Source organism: Myxocyprinus asiaticus, chromosome 7 (genome assembly GCF_019703515.2).
Source record: "Myxocyprinus asiaticus isolate MX2 ecotype Aquarium Trade chromosome 7, UBuf_Myxa_2, whole genome shotgun sequence".
Lineage (NCBI taxonomy): Eukaryota > Metazoa > Chordata > Actinopteri > Cypriniformes > Catostomidae > Myxocyprinus > Myxocyprinus asiaticus.
In genome coordinates this window covers 44705160-44726929 of record NC_059350.1, presented here as the reverse complement: position 1 = coordinate 44726929, position 21770 = coordinate 44705160, and the positions used below count along the sequence as shown (strand labels likewise).

General features: G+C 34.9%; 1 protein-coding gene across 3 annotated transcripts in view; it reads right to left on the bottom strand.

The window, feature by feature from the left end:
- dmd (dystrophin) overlaps window positions 1-21770 on the bottom strand; it is a 149418-nt gene that overhangs the window by 106480 nt on the left and 21168 nt on the right. For 2 of the 3 annotated variants that reach the window (XR_007897663.1, XM_051701980.1), the window contains exons 1-9: window positions 8882-8984; window positions 8498-8668; window positions 7107-7289; window positions 4254-4388; window positions 3476-3628; window positions 3224-3385; window positions 1560-1670; window positions 1108-1281; window positions 563-718 (exon numbers count right to left, since the gene is read on the bottom strand). Coding sequence is in view for 2 of the 3 variants with exons in the window: in XM_051701980.1 (XP_051557940.1) it covers window positions 563-718; window positions 1108-1281; window positions 1560-1670; window positions 3224-3385; window positions 3476-3628; window positions 4254-4388; window positions 7107-7289; window positions 8498-8668; window positions 8882-8926 (1290 nt within the window). In the remaining variant the exon portion in view is untranslated. Of the gene's footprint in view, window positions 1-562; window positions 719-1107; window positions 1282-1559; window positions 1671-3223; window positions 3386-3475; window positions 3629-4253; window positions 4389-7106; window positions 7290-8497; window positions 8669-8881; window positions 9038-10171; window positions 10286-13470; window positions 13684-16592; window positions 16739-19007; window positions 19189-21770 lie in introns of those variants that run through there. The other variant, XM_051701985.1, reaches the window with a different exon arrangement.

Below are 21770 nucleotides of genomic sequence, written 5' to 3'. Positions count from 1 at the left end.
TAAATGATGATAGAATTAAAATTTTTGGATGAACTAGTAAGCAATTTGTTTATTAATTTTCCTGCAAAGTGTAAACGCTGTGGCTTTGTGGCACTATAAAAAAAAATTGCTCTGTTTGTTTGAGCATCCCGACGATCCCCACACAGCAATAGTGACTCAACCAATGTAAGTCTGGGACGGGGCTATCTTTTTTTCTGACCAATGGAAGAAGAGGGGAAAGTTCAGGAAACCTGTTAATTATTTTTGCAATTCCATTTGGTAATGAAAGTGGTGCAGAAACTACACAATTCCGATTTAAACATTTTAAATTAGTTTGAAATTAGTTTTAGACTAAAATGAGGATATATATAAGATATTATATATATATATAAGATATTATATATGTATGTATGTATGTATGTATGTATTTGGTCACTACATAATCTCCATACATTCCATTTATATTTTATAATTTTAATGACTTCATTATCACTCTAAAATGTGAAAAATAGTTATAATAAAGAATGAGTAGGTGTGTCCAAACTTTTGCTTGGTAGTGTCTCGGTCTTGCATTCAGCCTTACCTGTGAACCCAAGTCATTATACACGAATTTAAGAGCCGTCAGTCTGTCGTCCAGTTCCTTGGGTTGATCTGTCTGCTGCCTCTGCACAATCTGTCTTCCTGTCTTTATCACTGTCTCCACCTCCGATTTCACTTCACTCAGGTTCTTATAAAACTTCTGCACAGGAGAAACATATTGAAGAGAGGGCATTAAAATAATCATCAATGTGCTATTACTTCCTGACAAGCACTATACTAAAACTTGTACTTAAACAATTGTAAAGATTTTTAACTCTTAAAATAGTATTTGAATACACATACAATATATTATACACTTAACACATATCATTATTTATAATACATCACATTATAATAACATTGTAAATGGTGGAAATTTTGAATTTAACAAAGCAGAGTAAAACTAGAACTTTAATAACACATTTCAAATGAATAAAAATCAGTTTATCTGCATGGCAAAAATGCCTGCATTAACAGTTGAAGCATTCATAAAATAAAATAAATTAGAAAAAAAAGCTACTAAAATACCACACAGTCAACATTACCCACCATGCACTGCTCCAGCTGCGACTGCACCACTTCCTGCTCCACGCTCCGAATACTCAACACTCCCAACTTGCCTTTTACATCCTCTAACACACGCTCACATTCCCTCAACCTCTGATCAAAGTTGGCTGGCTTTTGGAAAAGCCGGAACTTGGTTTTCACTTGAAATAATTTATCCTTAACAGGCGAACAACAAGAAAATACCATTTGTTAACTGGTATTTAATGCCACAATTTACATGGGTTCATCTCAAAATTATTATAATGTCATTCTATGGTGAAATGAACAATTTTATATTTTATATACAGTATGTTAGGTATATCTGTATGTATGAGTCTATAAACACACACAATACATATGAAAAGTTAAGCTTATTTTAACACATAATGGTTTGATAATGGCTAACAATGTGCCAGAAAAATTCAATTTAAAGTTATTTGATCTGTGGCTCTTACATATGTTGCGTCAATCTCTCCAATCACTTTTTCTGATGCATCAACCTCAATGGCCTTTTTCTTCATGTCATCCAGAGTTGTCTCATGACCATCCAACTCAGTTTGGATTTTCTGTTAAAGAAAGACAATGATCAGGTAAACAGTGATGTCCTTTTACATTACATATGTTTTTAATGTTTTAACGTTTCCTTAAAAATAATAAAAGTTAAAAAGTTAATTCAAAATAATATTTTTAAATACTAATATAAAATACTAATGTACATTTTTTTTTTTATATAATTAAAAAAATGGTAATTAATAAAAAAAATTGTTTACATGATAAAGCGATATGCCACTTGAGCCCGTGCGTTACATTGATTTTACCACGTCCTTAACCAGGCCTTAACCATGTCATGCTTTACAGAACCCCTTAACCAGTGCCATAATCACAATATTTAGGTTAGTAGTCAATCGATATGGGTATTTTTGATGACTTTTATCTTTGGTTGGTATATCTCCCCCATTAATCATAGTAAAATCATTGTAACACATGGGCTTGAGTGGCTTATTGCTTTTATAACACGGCAGCAACATTGAAAAGCAATGTTATAAAGGACACTAATGTTCAGTAAATAATTAGTTATAAAAGTCATTTAACAAACAATACTTCCACCAAATAATGTAGTTCATTAGTTTATTAAACTTTAGGCGGTTTATGATTGCCAAGTAACTTGACTATGGCGCATGACCAGTGCTGGGTAAGTTATTTAAAAATAGTAATCCACTACAAATTATTAATTATTTCTATAAAATTGTAATCAGATTACTTTACTAATTACTTACTTGAAAAAGTAATCACATTACTAATTATTTACTTTTAAGTTGCTTTCTAAAACATTTTTCCGCTCAACAAATTCAAAATAATATCTACATTTCTTCCCTGTTCATAGCTACGCAAAAGTCATACACTCAGCACCTCACATTTCTCCTTCACAATGACTCGTTATGGGGCCATAATTCATGTTTTCTACATATATAACATATTAGAAATAAGCAGAACCCCCTTTGCGAAAATCGAGAGAGTTCATGGCAAATTTGCCACATACTTGTACCATTAATAATTTTCACATCTAAATGAGCTGTGGCAAACTTGTGGCAAATTGTCCATTGTTGCCAAAGGTTTGCCAGAGGTTCACCACTACCGGTGAAGAGCCACAGACTTCTGGCAAACATTTGTGGTGAATCAAAAGCTCATTTGCATGTGAAAGTAACGAGAGGCAAATTTGCTGCAAATTTTTTGTAAGGGCCTATCATGTACATAAAAGTAATTAAATTAACTGAAAGTCAGTAACTGTAATCTGATTAAAATAATTTAAAATGTATTGCATTACAGTACTATTTTGACCAAATAGTAATTAGATTACAGTAGCTCATTGCTTTGTAATTGGATTACACCCAACACAGCGCATTTCTACTGAAATGAATAGATGTATGGTTGCAGGTGTGCTTAAATCTATTATATTGCAACTTCATGGCTTATATAATCAAATTTTAGAGCTGGAACTATTTGGAGCTTTTATAATTTTCCCATTAAACTGTTCTTTGTTAATCACAAAACTATTATTCAAAAAAGATAATAACTTTAATATTTGTTTGTCCAAACACATGTGAGACAATATGAATACCTGGGCCTCCTGTGGTATCTGAGCAGCATCTATGCCATCTGCTATGTAAGCAGTCAAATGCCGGTCAGTGGTGTTCAGAGAGTCCAGAATGAGACGGAGAGTTTTGTCGTTCTCATGGGCCCACTGCAAACTCTTCTCCAGCTGCTGTCGCCTTTTCAGAGCCTGTTATTGAGATCAAAAAGAGGAAAGGGAAGGCTTCAGCTGTAGAATAATAATTTTGGTGGTAAACACTATTGAATATCCTGCTCCTACCCTTTGCATTAGCTCATCCCAGCGTGTATTGTAGTCCTCCACCTTTTTGTGTATGAGCTCATCGAGGACTCTGCCATCCATTAGGGTCTGGGCTAATTCACGGATCTGGTTGCGGTTATACTCAGGATGCTCCCTTATCATGGTGTCTAAGGACTGGAAGGAATGGGAAACATTACGAATGAAGATTGTTGACCAGTTTCAATAACAGTTTGATAGCTCTGTTATAGATGTAGTGTAGTTTTACACATGAAACCTGAAAAAAAAAAAAGGTTTTCATGGTGATGATGTAATATTTAATTTTCAGTATGTCTACTTTATCATTACCAGTGCATCATTACCAGTATTAGCCCACTGGAAAGAAAAACCACAAGTGAAATCTCATTAATATATCAGTTGTTTTTTCTAGACAGTGCTGAGACTCAATAACTGGTGGAGACTTGTGCTTAGGTCACATGTGTCTTCTTTAGAGTTTCATTAGAGATCTCAACAATGTTATAAACAAGATACCAATGTCTGCAATCAAAAGTCAGAGATTTCAATACGAACTCAAACGTTTCTCATAAAAACTTCCAAGACCAAATTATCTAGACTATGCTATCCACATAACATTTATAGCTCTATATTTTTACTGTATGTCCACAAATGTCTGTTTGGTTTCTATTTTGAGAAACAAATACTTCCATCCAATACTTTAATCCTCAATTTTTTGTATCATATAGCTTACACAATCCTTTCCGTTTGCCAAATGGTCTTCTTGAGTCCTTATCTATGCACTCACATTCAAAGCTTCTTCTAGTTCCTCTACACCTCCTTGAATGGTTTCGGTTTCATCGAGTTTCTTCTCTAGCAGATCCATCCAGGCGTTCTCCAACTCCAAATAAGACAGCAGCTCACACCAGCACGCCCACACCTCCTACAACAGGCAACAGAGATGGAGCGATGCATCTGGTTAATCATATATCACAAACATGAAGTACATTAACATCTCACATGGACTCAGGAGGACTCATAGAGAAAGTTTCTATAACAACCAAAGAGCTTTGATCAAAGCTACACTAAAAGTGCCACTTCAGAAGTATTGAGGAAGCTACTCTAAAACTAAAGCAGCTTACCAAGCAACAAGCCAGTGTTACTTTTCACAGTTTTTTTGTTTTAGTCATAATTTTTGTCATTTAAATTTAGTCAAACTGTAACAGACTAAACTTTAACCAAATGTTGGGGTTGGGTGTGCGTGTTTACATTTAGTTAGGGATAGGATAGGGTTAGTGCCATTTCAATACAATTCGACCCTTTGCTTCACCTGCGCTTGGGGTGGTTGAGATCCAGCCCTGTTGTAGGACCCCGTGGCCTCATGCAAGGATTTGCTATTTTGCTATAAGCAATGCATAATTTAAATTAATTTAAACCCATTGCATACTGTTCAGGACACTCTAAGGAGTAATTTAAGTGTAAAATTCTGACGCACGGAGTCATGTGACCAAACACCATGGCCGTGAACTGCTTCTATGGGCGCAGTGCCTCTGGTAAGAAACCTCTTCAAATGTTTTTCACTGAAACCTATTTGGTTGTAAAGAGTAGCATCTCTAGTTTCATTTGATTTTCTGCTTTAAATATTTAGTCGCTTTGCCGCGCTGATAAACATGAAGAACTCAGATGAGGGCTGTGGAATGGTTTTCTGACAGACGTTCCAAAAACATTTTGAATAACTTTTCACAGTAACAAATCTGTGGGTCATTTCACTTAATTTTAATCTAAATGTTGTTATAATTTTGTTTGTTAACACTGTACAATAAGGTGCTATTCATTAACATTAGTAAATGCATTCCTATATATTGGTTGTGCATTTTCACATTGAGAATAAATGTATTCATCCAAAAGCTGAAAAATTTTGTTTTCAGAGGCTTTATATGGAGTAAGGATGAAAATAAAGTGCATTTCAAACTGTTCTGAGACCAGTGCAGACAGACAGCACACTGGAGGTTAAGTCAATCACTAAATAGGGAGCAAGGGTGCATCCTATAGCTTTTCTATGCAGCTAAGAGCATTCACTCCTAAAATCCGACCAAAAGTTCAGTTTCAGGCTGCAGATGATGTTTGGACCACTCAGCATGTTTGACAGACATGGGACAATGATAATAAGTACATAGATTCAGAATGTTATAATTCAAAATTTTATTTTAACATGATTGGCAGTAATTTAATGATGTTGGCCATTACTTTTAATCAGAGTTATGTATTCATCTTTCTAGAAAATCAGCTGTAATGTCTATAACGTCTCAAAAACATGAATAACCAACACTCCTGGACACATAATAAACTATTTGATGAAAAAAATCTGACTTTCTATAACTTTGTATTTCTTAAAAAAAATTCACAACTTAGTCCCACTGTCCACATATGAGGACATCAATTTTTAGGACAACTATTTGATCTAAAAAAAATAAAAAATAAATTATATATATATATATATATATATATATATATATATATATATATATATATATATATATATATATATATATATATATATATATATTCTTTTTTTTTTTTTGCTTGTTTATTAGGTACTACTAGTTACAAATAAAAAATGAAATGGAAAATGCGCACATACAAGTCACGCGGTGGTCTAATGAGGTTAAGGAAACAGGTAGATCTGACTAGCGCATAACTCTGTTCAAGTTCACCTGTTCATTTGCTTCACTGTCTGTGCACATGTAAGTTGCAATATTATGTTTATGTTGTAGATATTGCTATTTAATCTCACATCTCTTCATATTTTCTTCAACAGTATATTTTTATTAAAACCGTTCAGTTATCGTCATGATGCATCTTTTTTGTCTTGTCTTTGTTATCACTGACAAAATAAAAAAAACTCTTCATCAATGAACATTTTCGTCAGTAATTTCATTTACGAGATTAACACTGCTTACTAGAAACAGATACATTTACACTAAACAACACCAAACTTTTACTACACTGAAGAATTTTGTTTTTCAGCTGACGGAAGTGACATTTCAAACGCACGCCATGTGTTGTTGCTAGCTTTAGCGCGTTAGCCAACTTTAGTCCAACACTTATTTCTCAAATAACGTACATATTCAAACAGTGTCGGGTGATGGTAAAGCATTCAACTTACATTTGTATGGTGCTGTCTTCAGAGACGTTTTGTTAGTTGCCACATTCACTATTAATTACAATTGCATTGTGGCCAGGTAACCCTGCCACTTTCACCACGTAACGCAAGTAGTGACCGCTGAGATCATGAAGTGCCTAACTTTCCACACGTTATTTCGATTGAAGTAGTACAACTATGTGGGTACTCATAGTACTCTTCTCTTCGTTGCATTTTCAGTGTGAACATACTTCTTAAACTGCAGAAGTACGCGATTTAGGATGCATCTATTAAGTAAGTAGTGTCACAACTCTTCGTTAGTTACTCCCCAACACTGCGCATAAGGGATTGAACCTTGTTCCTGTAGCTCAACTGGTAGAGCATGGTGCTTGCAACACCAAGGTCTTGGGTTTTATTCCCATGGTACACACAAACTGATGACTGACTAGAATGCACTCTAAATTGCTTTAGATTAAAGACGTGTCTGCCAAACTCCATGAAACAGATCATCAGGCTCACCTCTAAAGTCTTGCATTTTCCATCAAGCCGACTGCACAGACGCTGGTAGTTTGAAGTCAAAACATCCAGTTCTGCCTTCAGGGCATCATGGGCCACGGGAGGAGCTTTTGAAATGAAATTGGTGACTTTATCTGTCAGCAGCTTCACCTTTGTTTCCTTTTGATGGACCTCCTCTTGAGCTCTCTGAATGGGAAAGAGAGAGGAAAAGATTAAGAGAGCATTCAACAGAGGTTTCCAAAAAGGTTGGCAAACATCAACTTTCTCCTAAGCATCTGTTTGCAAAGTTAAGCCAAGCCTGGCATTAGCACAGAAAGAATAAGAAAGGAAGATCCCTGCTGCTAAAACTGAATGGTTTATATTGAACTTGTGAAGTTAACTGAGAATTAGCCTGAAATTATTTTATCTCTTGTCTAAGTGTCAGTCAGCAGTTACCTGGGGAGAATCTCAGACATTTTGTTCTCAGCACCTTTTCTCTAAACTTTAGATTTTTGGCACTTTCCATTCATCAGGTACAATTTGGTGTCCCATTACATTTTTAAAGCAATAAACTCAGAAATCCAAGAGTCTTCATTTTGACATAATATAGTTTTTATTTTTTTTATTTGAAACTATTACAGTGAAATCAAGTTATTGATGTAATTCTGTTACTGTGAAATTCTTGTTTTTTTTTTCCTACTAAATAAATAAGAGAAACTACTGTAAGTTGATACTTTAATGAGACTTTACTAGGAGCTTAAAGGAATATTCCAGGTTCAATACAAGTTAAGCTCAATCGACAGCATTTGTGACAGTGTTGATTACCACAAAAATTTAGGAAACAATGGAAACATTTTGATTCCAGCGAGGCACGTACATTGGAAGTGAATGGGGCCAATCCGTAAACATTAAAATACTCACTGTTTCAAAAGTATAGCCACAAGACATAAACAATATGCGTGTTACCATGATTTTAGTGTGATAAAATCACTTACTAACCTTTTCTATGTAAAATTATAGCCAATTTTACAACTTTGTAGCCATGACGATGAAACACCATATACTCTAAAACCCTAAAACGATTGTAAAACAACGATTTAAACAGCTTTACAGCTCCAATAATACACAAGTTTTAACAGAAAAATTAATGTAAGTGCTTTTATAAAATTATAAGGTTCAAATTTCTGTCTTTAAACCCTCCAAACATTGGACCGATTCACTTCCATTGTAAGTGCCTCACTGTAACCTCTGTAAGGGAGGGTCGAGTCTAAATTATTTTTTTATGGTAATCAACATTATGCCACAAATGCTGTTGATTGAGCTTAAATTGTATTGAACCTGGAATATTCCTTTAATTAAGTCTCATGAGCTATGAAAGAGCAACTTCTGCTTAATGAAACAACTCAAGATCAAACCTTCAACTCCTCCACGGCCTTATGAAGCTCCTCTGGTGTTTTGTACTGGAAGTCTCGCTCTAGATACTCTTCCTCGGCTTGAGCGATCCATTCCTGCATTTCCTGCATCTCCTTCCTCAAACTCACAGTCATATCCAGCCCTCCTTTCAAGGCAGATTTCTTTGCATAAGCCTGAGGACCAACAACAAACAGTTAAAAATTCTTTTAATGTCAAGCCTTCTGCCTAAAACTCCAGGAAATGCACTACTAACATCACTAAATTTCACTTAGACATTGCCTTGGTGTGAAAATGGTACACGTGGGCTTCTTTAGATGATTAAACTGCACCTCACCTCATAATTAACTAGTATAATGCACTGGAAGCCCATGTGGCACATTAATTACCTGTTTGCAAATGAGCTCCCACTGAGCATTGAGTTCATCCAGCATTTTCTGTATTTTTATGGCAAACGGCACCTCGGCTTCACTCTTCAAGGCCAGTCCCACCTCATTGATTCCATTCAGACTTGGTTGGACGGTGTGAATGTCATTCACCAGAGCCTGGCAAATCAAACAAGGATGTTTGAAATAGACAGTCTAGGCCACTCTGAAAACCAGGTCATACAAATCCACTGACCTAATTCTACTTCCAAAACCTATTGCCATATTATTGCAGAAAACCTACCATGGGGTAGAATTTTTTTTTTTTTAAATGGCATGTAAAAAAAATTATTTTATGTTAAGCAGCAGTTTTCATGATCAGGAATATGGAAAATAATTTCCAATGGTTGCCTAAAGGAGAAAGCAGGGGCTGTACTGAATCAGGTCCCAGTGGGTTCCCGGCTTATTCATCTACCGCCATGGCTATATTAACAGCACTCCCAACAACACATTTTTTCAGATTTCATCTTAATGAGAAACAGTTCCTTCTCATCCAGACCAATGCTTTAATTTAGGCTACGCTTCGCCTCTGAATAAGAAGCGCTCTCTCCTGAATTTAAATTTTTGGGCCATGTTCATGAAAAACACTTATGGTAAGTTTTTGGACCACTGGCTCTTTCCACAAATAGGGTGTAAAAAAGGACCTGAATCCCTTAAAATGAAGTCCCCCCCCCCCCCCCCCCCCCCCCACTCAATATAAAATGAGCTGTTTTATTTTCTGATCATTTTATATGAAGTTGGGACATGTTGTGATTTTATAGCATTAAACATTAAATGAACATTAAAATTAAATAGAAAAAATGCATAAATAAATAAACCAACAAACACTATGCCAGAATAGGTAAAGTAACAACATTGCAAATCACCAAATTTTTGGGGTTTTATAGTTACTGATAAACTTATATTTTCCATAAATAAAATAAAACTATTTACTGGATAATTTTTTACTTACATAAACTTGAATAGTTTAATGGTTTTATGATTTAATTGTTGAATCAAGTTGAGAAGGTCAAGACGTTTGGGGTGGGACAGGCCAGAATCATCATTTCTACAAGTTTTCACAACAAAAAATATGGGATTTGTTTTATAGGCCTCTTAAGTTTTAAAAAAGTAATTGGACACCAAATTGTCCCCTATTCATGGAAATTGCCCTTAGCACATCTTGCTCTAGATCAGTTTGGCATCAGCAGTTCCATTCCAAGTTTAAGAGTGTAAAGTTAGTTTTATTGCTAAATAAATAAAGAGTGTCCTCACCGTGCACTGTTCCAACTGTTTCTCCAAGGCCTCAGCATCTCCCAGAGCTGGCCATTCCTCATTCAGGAAAACATCAACCTCTGCCATCCACTTCTGCAAGGTTTTTGTGTCATTCTACCATGGGATGAAATGAAGCTATATTAGAGGATGCATTCACTATTATTGTTTTATATATATATATATATATATACACACACACACACACACACAAAGGGTTGGGGAGTAACGGAATACATGTAACTGGATTACGTATTTAAAATACAAAATATAAGTAACTGTATTCCACTACAGTTACAATTTAAATCATTGGTAATTAGAATACAGTTACATTCAAAAAGTATTTTGATTACTGAAGAGATTACTTTGCATTTTATTGTCATTTGTTTTATTTAATATTTAGTCCTTTCAGATGGAAAACATTTATACATATAAATGATGCGATCCAAAGTGCATTTGAACAGCGGTGAAACACTTTCTTATGATGTGTTACATTCATACGAGCAGACAGAGAGGTATGTTTGAAGTAAGTTTGGAGCAGAAGAAATAGAAATAAACCTTGGGTAAATTGTCAGCTTTATACTTAGTTAAAATGCTATTTCTAGCCATTTTACATGCACATGTTACAAGACACGATCATATCAAGCATTGAGTTCATCCAGCATTTTCTGTATTTTTATGGCAAACGGCACCTCGGCTTCACTCTTCAAGGCCAGTCCCACCTCATTGATTCCATTCAGACTTGGTTGGGCGGTGTCATTTTTTATCAAGAAAATTCACGTTGGATCATAATTTGTTTTTTCTAGTAAGACCTTTGATATTAGGGCAAAAATCATATTCTTGATAATAATTTCTGTATTGTTTTCCTGTAAAAATATCTAAAAATCCTTAAAACAAGATCAATTTGATTTATCTTGTTTTAGAAACAACACTGCATAAGATATTTAGGTTTTTCAGAGAATGTATTTTTAACGTGTATTTTGTCTTACTGTACTGGCAGAGCTTTTATAGTCAAAACAAGTGAAAAAAAATCGACGAGTGCTGAAGAAGTAATCCAAAGTATTTAGAATACGTTACTGACCTTGAGTAATCTAATGGAATACATTACAAATGATATTTTACAGCATGTATTCTGTAATCTGTAGTGGAATACATTTCAAAAGTAACCCTCCCAACCCTGTATATATATATATATATATATATATATACACACACACATACAGTATATATATACTTTTTTCCACAACCAATAGGAATGAAACATCACAAATGAGATCTCTTTAATATATCAATCTTTTCCAGAGAACAATTAAATAAAATGGAGAGCAAATCAAAAAAGTGCTTCTCAAATTATCCACCTGATATGTAGACCCAAGTAATCTCACATGTGTCACAACTAAAGTTTCAAAAGAAACCTAAAAAATGTCACAAACTGTGCTCAGGTTTGTCAAGTTCCCAAAGTCTGCAAACAAAAGGCTCTATTTTGAGTGGGCGAGGGTGGGAGTGTTTGCGCCACTGCGGGTGTAGGCGTGCAAACTGTGGGTGTATTGTATGTAAATGAAGTGGCGCAAAGAATAGAATTTGGTTGTTGCGATAAGACATTTCAATACCATGTCTTATCTCAACGCAAAGTCCAAATTCAGTTCCTGCATTTGCAGTTTGGAGATTCCACCAGCCGGTGGTAATAAAGTTCATGTCCAAACTCTTAAAATATAGTGGAATATTAAATTAAGTCCCTGACAATCACTGTCGTAGGCATTTTGAGAAAAAATTATAATTATGAGATTGTGTTAAACTATCTAAAGTTCATTGCTTATTTTCAATTATTATCATTATGTTTATATTTAAAATTGTATTTATGACCTAATCTATATTGGTATTTTAGGTCACTGCAAAAGGGGCAGGTGGAAGAAGTTGGAGAGAGTAAAATGTTTGGATTTAGTATGATTTTGTTTGACCACTTTGTTATTTTGATTATATTTTCATTTTGTTTGAAGTGTAATTTGAATTTAGAAATATATTTGGTTTAATTTGTTCGTGTTTCAGTAAATGAATAAATTTTTTCAAAATCAAAATCGACCGGTAGAAGTGAAGTGCGTTCCGATACAATCACTGTTAATACTAGCCATGATTTGTGTAACAGTAGATACAAATAATTAATAATACATACATTCTCTAAAATTTAAAGGAGCATACATCCAAATTCTGATGAGAATCGCATTTTCCATTCATATAAAAGGAGCATGTGTCACTGTCATAGAAATATGCCTGGAATTCATCAAGGACGCAGTTAATGCACAAAAGAACGTAAGTCCATATTTCTATTATTTTAAGTAATTGCATACACTCCATTTACACTATCAACTTCTTATGAATGTGCTGTTTTTGTTTAAATCATTGGTGCTTGAGGGAATGGACTATATAATAGGACGCAGAAACTGGAATAACCGGAAAAGAACCTCAGAATTAAATTGAACTTAGTCCAGCCATTTGCTTGTTGCGCGCATGATTTCGCCAAACCCACTTGCGCCTAGACTTAGTGCATGCTTGGACGAAAATACCAAAAGTTCATGGCCATGCCCATTGCCTTGCACGTAACACTTGCGCTCTTAAAATAAGGCCCATAATATTTATCATTATGTCTTTAGAAGCGATATAATATGTGTGGGTGAGAAACAGATCAATATTTAAGTCCTTTTTTACTATAAATCTCCACTTTCACTTTCAGACTGTGAAAGTGAAAGTGGATATTTATAGTAAAAAAGGATTGATACATTGATCTGTTTCTCATTCAAAGTGATTGCATCGCTTCATTTATTAAACCACTGGAGTTGTTTAGATTACTTTTATGCTGCCTATATGTGATTTTTGGACCTTCAAAGTACTGATCACCATTCACTTGCATTGTATGGACCTACAGAGCTGAGATATTCTTCTAAAAATCGTTGTTTGTGTTCTGCAGAAGAAAGAAAGTCATACACATCTGGGATAGCATGAGGTCATACATGATGAGAGAATTTTCATTTTTGGGTGAACTGTTCCTTTCATAGTCACAGGCAACCAAAATCGTTTCGTGGGTCATAATTGCAATTAAACCCATTTAGAGTGATAAAAGACTGCCTGATCACCCTGTTGGGGTTTACTTTGTGGCTGACTGTACATTATCCCTTACTTAGCATAAAGTACAATCTATTTGGAAATGACCTAGTATAGTTTCGGTGAAGTGCAACTGCTACAGGGAAACTAGGGCCAGTGTAATTAAAGGAAAAGCCTGTTCAGCATATTGTTTCAGCAGCACGTGCCTGGAACTGCTGTAGTTTGGTCATGTGATCCTGCAGCTTATGAATGTTCTCCTCCAGTTGCTCACACACACGTCTCCAGCGCACCATCACGTTGTCCAGTTCGGTGCGGTACTTCTGACAGATCTCAGGTGGTGCTTTCTGAAACACCTGCTCGGCCATCTTATTGAGGTCATCCACCTCACTCTGATGCTCCTTCTGTGCTGCTTGAATTGCCTATGAAATATTGTGGGAAATGAAGCAATTTTCATGCACAGATATAGTTAAATATTCACAATGAGGAATGCTCTGAATGACAAAAAATGGAACGTTATACACTGAATATTTTTGGAATGTTTAAGAAATGAAAAACAAAATAGTAGTAAAACAAATTTGTTACAAAATGTACCATGGTTTTATTATAGTTACACTATTTGTAACCAGTGTGAGAATTATGAAGTGCTTTTAGAAGGTAATCACAGCAACAGTAAGTTAATGGTGGGCTTTCCGTTAAGATAAGTATTAAATGATACATTGGCAAAACAGAAGTAATGTAATTATTTAGCACCAAGGTCGGAAATTTAGGGGGAAATTTAGGGGGGCTCAGGGCAAAAATGCCACCAAATGCCCTGAAATTCTAAATGTGGGGGCAAGAGTTAATAAATTCTGAATTTATATGAATAATTTAAATCATTTTTATTAATTTATCAATTCAATTTAAGTATTTGACATAAATGGATGAGACAGTTTCTTTTTAATGGTTAGAAAAAAATATGCCCCCATAAAGGTAAAAAATGCCCCTGAAAATCAATATAGGGGGCAAATATTTCCCCTTGATGTAAAAGTTAATTTCTGACACAGTTTATTACTTTATTTCAAATTAGCACATTACACGTAAAAAAAAAAAAGAAGAAAAAAGTAATTGCATAATTTTACAGAATGGTGACTCTAGGTAACATTCTGTCAAACATATCCTTTTGTGTCCCACAGAAGAAAGAAAGTCCTAAGGGTTTAAAACCTCATGTGTGTGCGTTAATAGCGTCGGCAAAAGTAAATTTGAGCCTGATCTCATCAAATTTTTGTGACAACTGCAACATTTTTACAAACCAAAATTATGTGCTTCATTACACGTTTGGCTGCAGCTTCCCAGTGAAATGTCCCGCGGGGGCGCCAAAAGCAAATTAAATGATGTTGTAATCAGACAAGGTTTTTCAAGGTGAATATTAAATTGATGTTTTAATAAGTAAAACGTACCTCCCTAACCTAAAACTTTAGCCTAAACCTAACCAATAGTGTCTCATTTATCTCAATGATAAAAGAGAGGTGAACAAAACAGATATTCTCACCCTAAACCAAGACCTAAACTTAACTGAGTGTTGAAAAATATAAATGAGAGGTGAACAAAACAGACATCCTTACCCTTAACCAATGCCTAAACCTAACCGATAATGTTTTAAAAGCAAATTCAACATGAAAAGTACATTTACTGAAGCAACCACGTCATTTCGTGTCCAGCACTCTGTCAGGTGAGCTAGAGTGGAAGCTAATCATGTTGCAATATGTGTATGTACTGTAGGTGGGTCTGCAACACAAGCATTAAAATGTATAGTTTTTCAAATGATGTGTTAGAGTAAAAGTATTTCGATATCATAACATAGCAGTGTGTGAGTAATAGAGAGAAAAATAAGTGTTTATAAAGTAATAATCAGCCATAGTACCCGTGATTTGTGTGAAAGTAAATAAAACGCACAGTTGTTGTAGAGCCTCTACTGTTAATTTCACCTTGAAACTGCAGCACATAAAACTAATTTAGCAAAAATGTAGTTATAGTAACATTCATTCTGTCACTGTAAAATTCATACACTGACAGCAACTGTGGTATTTTCGTGGGAATGTTGTAGATTTGGTGAGTGCAGGAATATACTAACTAACTGCCCTTGTGTTTATACTTTCTGCTATTTTATTATTTTTTTTTTTTTTTGGCAGGGTGGCGGAGGACGAATCTCAGTTGCTTCCGCGTCTGAGACTGTCAATCCGCGCATCTAATCACGTGGCTGGTTGAGCGTGTTACCGCGGAGATGTAGCGTGTGTGGAGGCCCACTCTGAGGATCATCAGAGACTCCAGCCACCCGAGCCATGGGCTGTTCTCACTGCTACCATCAGGTAGGCGGTATCGCAGCATCAGGACCCGCACCAGCCGACTCCATGACAGCTTCTTACCCCAAGCAATCAGACTTCTGAACTCTTGATCTCCCACGATCAAAATACATCAGCACTGCACTTTATTACCCTTACTCTTATATCTCACACCGGACTGTCATAAATTATATTATTATTATATTATATTCTCTCTTAACAACTGACAATCAACCGACAGCCTGAATGTCAATACAGTACAATACTGTACATTCTATATATACTTTTTTATATTTTTTTTTATTTTTTTTTATTGAATAATGTGTATCTATATAGTGCGTATTGTATACTGTACAGTGTATGTTATTATTTGTATATTGTTGAGTGTAATTATGTGTATATCAGATGATTAAATTGTGCTGTGTTAATTTGATGTTATTGTAAATTGGTATATGTCTCATCACTGTCACGACTGCTATGTTGATCGGAACTGCACCCAAGAATTTCACACACCATTGCACTTGTGTATATGGCTGTGTGACAATAAAGTGATTTGATTTTTTGATTTTTGACTATTCTACACGGCATCCACGCATAACTCACCACGCGCCCCACCGAGAGCGAGAAGCACACATTATAGCGAACACGAGGGAGTTACCCCATGTGACTCTACCCTCCCTAGCAACCGGGCCAATTTGGTTGCTTAGGAGACCTGGCTGGAGTCACTCAGCATGCCCTGGATTCAAACTCGTGGCTCCAGGGTTGGTAGTCAGCGTCAATACTCGCTGAGCAACCCAGGCCCCCCTCTACTACTTTTATGACAAATTCCATAGTTTGCTTTTGTAGAACCCACAGTTACATTGATCATCATTGTAATGAGAACCCATCCGCGGTTTTACCTGTGGTTACTATGGTATTACTATAAATACCAATTAAATAATGGTTACTGTGCAAGAACTATGGTTAATGAATCTATAATGGACTTATCAATCTTTGTGGAAAAAACAAACCTTGATGTCTTTGAGTCTCTGCTCCATGACTGGGTACTCTGTGACTGCGGTGGAGGGGATGGATAGTTTATTCTCACATTGCTGCAGCCAGGCCAACAGCGCTGCCATCACCTCCTTATAACGTGCTGGTGGAAGACTGGACTGGACTAACATGAGAAAAGAGAAGAGAGATCAGTGGACAGGTTGAAGACACAGGCTCATGTGCAGGTCTGCATAGAATCTGCACCAGCAGAACTCCATATAAAGTCTAAAAGTTTTCCACAGAATTTGAACGTCCATAACTTACAAAGTTCTACACATTCCCCGCCTACTTGCATAGTCATTTATTCTATATTTTGGCTGCTTGGATAATTATTTAATATACAAATAAGAGTGTATGAGCTCTCAGCTACGTTTTAACCTCGTGTGACCCCGCATACATATGCGTGGACATTGTATTTTGGCTTCGCTATACGCAACGCATAATTTATTTGAATTTAAACTGACTGATCTGTCCAGGAGACTCTGGGCTGTCAGTTAAGGGTTAAACTTTCGACGGATAGAGTCATGTGTCAAAACAACATGGCACCGGTCACAGCTGAGTTTGTCTTTGGGAGAAACACAACAAAACTTAATCTGGTAAGAAACCTAATTAAGTCTTTACATTGAAAGCTGTTTGAGTCAAAAGATTAGAGTCTCTAGTTCCATCCAATGTGCCATTTATTATTATTTTTTTTATTTCAGCAGTTTATCACAAAACGCCATGCTGCTAAACACAATGTACAGTAATGTGTACAAGGGCACAAGGATTTCATTAGGAATCCTATATTTACTGTGCATTTTTACATTGAGAAATTTTTTTTTTCAGAGGCTTTATATGGAGTTAGGATGAAATTATGGTTTATTTCTAACTGTTCTGAGACCAGTGCAGACAGACAGCACACTGAAGGTTAAGTCATTCACTAAATAGGGAGCAAGGGAGCAACCTATATCTTTCATATGAAGCCAAGTGCATTCAATCCAAACTTCCTATCAAAAGTTCAGTTTCAGGCTGCAGATGATGTTTGAACCACTCAACATGGTTGGCAGCAGGTAATCAGTACTTAGATTCAGAATTTATAATGCATAATTTTATTTTAACATGGTTGGCAGTGATTGGACGATGCTGGCCATTACTTGTATTAGAATTAATTATGCTAATTTCTGATTGGTAAAATTCTTGAGTGCTGGCTATCACTGGTTTGTTTGACAGTGCAAAGAGAGAAAATTGATATTTTGTTGTCAAATTAGAAAAAACATTAAAAGTCAAGTCAAATATTTTTTTACTTGTATAGTTTTTATTTGTGCTTTTCCCAATACACATTGTTCCAAAGCAGCTTTACAGAAAATTAGCTGTAATGTCTGTAATATCTCAAAAACATGAATAACAAACACTCCTGGAAACATAATAAACAATTTTATATATAAATAAAAATCTATAGCTTGGTATTATTTACAATTTCACAACTTAGTCCTGATGTCCACATATGTTGACATACATTTTTAGGAAAACTATTTGCTCTAGAATTTTTATTTATTTATTTTATGTTTATTAGGTGCTACTAATTGCAAATCAAAAAGAGAAATGAAAGTGCACACAGCAGTCACGCTCAGGTCTCAGAGGATTAACACATTTTATTAGTCAAATGTATGGACACCCTTTACTGAATTTACGCTTTTCGTGAACTTTAAAAATCTTTGACCCGTAGGCTTATGATTAAATGCCTAAAATTAGTTTGTAGAGAAATATAAATTGTGCCTATGTATTTCTTTAAAAAAACTAAATGTATTTATTTAGTTATTTAAAAGCAAGAAGTTATCTATTTATTGAAAGATTAGCTGAACTTGAAAATGAAGGAAAAGTAGTCAACAAGTGCCCAACATACATGGCAATCTCATGAAGTTAGTTGAGAGAATGCCCAGAGTGTACAGAACTGAAATCTAGGCAAAGGATGACTACTTTGAAGAAGCTGACATTTAAGATACTTTTGATTTGTTTAAAATGTTTCACTACATAATAGTTTCAATGACTTTACTATTATTCTAAATGTGGAGAACCGTAAAGATAATGTGGAAAAAGAGAACAGTCTGTGTCTGATATCACAAGCTTTAAGAATAACTGTTGGTCTTTACTTTCTCAGTGAAACTCACAAGACACCACTTACCTCTCAGCCAGAGAATTCTTAAAAATGAGAACAAGGCCATGAAAATTTCAAACGCTTGTACAGAATAATAGGGTAGAAAAGCTTGTTGATTTAAAAGATTTATAAAAATGCTGCAAGCTCAGAGGCAAACATAATTACACCAGACCATACTTCAGTTTAAATCCTACATACAAGTGCTACTACGTACTCCCTTTACATCACCCCAAATAGCCCAGCACTAGGCATCCCTCACCTAGAACCAGCTGTCGTTCCCGGGCCCTCAGGTCCTCAAGGACTTGGTGGTAGTGCTCTTGGAAGGCAGAGATGTCGGCATCAAAGAGGACGGGCGTCTCTTCTTTCTGTCTCAGCTCCTGAAGTTGTCCGTGCAGCTTCTCCACTTGTGGTTGAAGAGCAGAGAGGCGAGCAATCTCATCCTGTGAACGGTAATAAAACATTCTCGTTATGTTTCAAGATAAGTGACATAATGACACAAATACTGGCAGGAAAAGTGGCCTCATCTTTTGCTGTCCCATCTCAGCACCTGAAGTAGTCATAAACACGACCATTTATTATGCATAACTTTAGGCATTCCTGTCTATACTGATTCAAATGCTGAGCTGAACATTATTTTGCAAGGCAAATGTATTAACAATAAAACAAAACAATAACAAAAATTCAATAAAAACTTCATAAAATCTTGAATGCATCGTCTGTCCTATAAAATGTACAGTATATAAAGTTTATTGATAATATGTTGTTTATAGACCACAATGAAAAAGTCTCTTGACAAATCTAATAAAAAATTGTAACTAAGCTCAGTATTGCTGTCTGATAAGTACATTCCCATAAAATGCCTAAACCTTACTTAATACTACACTTTTAATAATTACACTTACAAAACACTTATATTATTATTACACTTATTTAACACAATATTATTATGTTAACACAATATTGTTTTTTTTTAATTATAATATTATAGGACTGTCAATCAATTACAAAATAATGGAATATATTACATAATGTGCTAATTAATTAATCAGATTAATTGCAAATAATACCCTATATCAATATTTGCTGAGAGAAGCTCCTAAATATTTTTTTTATATATTTAATTTTACTAAATTTACATGTTAAAATTGTTTTTATCTTAATTGTAAATCCCTTTGGATAAAAGCATCTGCCAAATGAATAAATGTAAATGTAAAATGACAGCCATAAATATTATAGTGATACATAATATCTTATTATTATTATTATATTAATTTGTTCAAAACCTTTTTGTATATTTAATTTTCTTAAGTTAACATGTTATAAGGATAGCCCTTAATATTATCATTATAATTAAATATTATATTATTATTATTTGTTCAATATTAAGGGTATTCAACAAAACCTAAGAAATAGTTAGAAATGAGTTGATTATATGCAATGGTTTATTCATCACAAAAACTCAATGTCTTTAGGGAGACATTTCTCTACTGAAAGACACATTATAGAAACAAGGATCTGATAGAGAGAAAGAAGCGAGACAGACGTTTATATTGAAAGCTGTCAGGTAGATATTCATAGATGAAAAGGTAGAATAGATGAACAAAGACAGCCATAGACTTTAAACCTGCAGAGCTTTGATCAATAAACCTTTTATATCATACAGCTTGTCTTTTGGCCTGTTATATTGTATTCATCAGTCTAACAAGCAACGTCTACCCCACTAAACAGAGTCCACAGCCAGCAGACAATGAAAATCTGTTCTTTTTTTCAATCAAATCATCCTATATAATTACTGCCATTACAGTTAAATTACATGAAAACTTCAGTAAAATGCATAAGTCATCCAGAGTCGCCATTAAATCAGTTATGTAATGATTAATGGAATTGGAACGAATGTTGTTGATTGTTTTGTGAACCTGTCCAGCCTGATCTCATTAAATTTACATTTCAATGGCAACATTTTTGCAAACCAAAATTATGTGCTTCATTACACATTTGGCTGCAGTTTCCCAGTGAAATGTCCAGTAGGGGGGCGCTAAAAGTGAGTGAAATTATGTTGTAAACAGGCAAGGTTTTTAAGATGAATATTATATGGATATTTTAATGAGTAAACGTACCTCCCTATCCTAAACCAAACCAATAGTGACTTAAACGATAAATGAGAGGTGAACAAAACAGACATCCTTACCCTAAACCTATGTCTAAACCTAACCGATAGTGTTTTAAAAGCAAATTCAACATGAAATACAATCATTATAATGTATCGTTTTTCAAAGGATGTGTTAGAGTAAAAGTGTTTTGACATAATAACATAGCATGGTGTGAGTAATAGCATGAAAAAATAGTACCTGTGATTTGTGTGAAAGTGAATAAAACGCACAGGTGTTGTAGCGCCTCTAGTGTTAATTTCATCAGGAAACTGCAGCAAACATAGTAAGCAGCATGTAAAACTCAGTTTGCAAAAATGTAGTTATAGTAACCTTCATTCTATGAGACTAGGTTGGACTAGGTTAAACCTGTCACAAGGTAATGCAGGCTTTGAAAAGAGGCTGTTATTAAAGGAATTATACTGGACCTGACAGCAAACCCGCAGCCTGTGTGTAAGCATCACTACTCATTTCACATGCAAAGTAACTAGCCAATCATAACAGAGGCCATTTCCTGTACATAGAAGTCTTAAATGTACAGAAAAAAATTCTAAGGGTCATAGAGTAGGAAAATGGCCATGTAAAAGTTAATCACAAATGATTTTGGTGCCAGAACATTTTAGTAACATTATCAGTGGACCTCAGATACAAGAATTAAATGATTAAAACAAAACAATGATATGACCATTAAATGAAATGTATATATCCACCACAAGTTTATATGACATATATGAATATGTCATATTGTAGGTGTTGAGAAATCCCATTATCGCATTATAAAATCACATTAAAGAAATTGGTTCATTTGTAACCCTAAATCTTCATGAAAAATTGTCCACAAACCATTGTGCTCACGTAATCTGAGGAATTTCCAA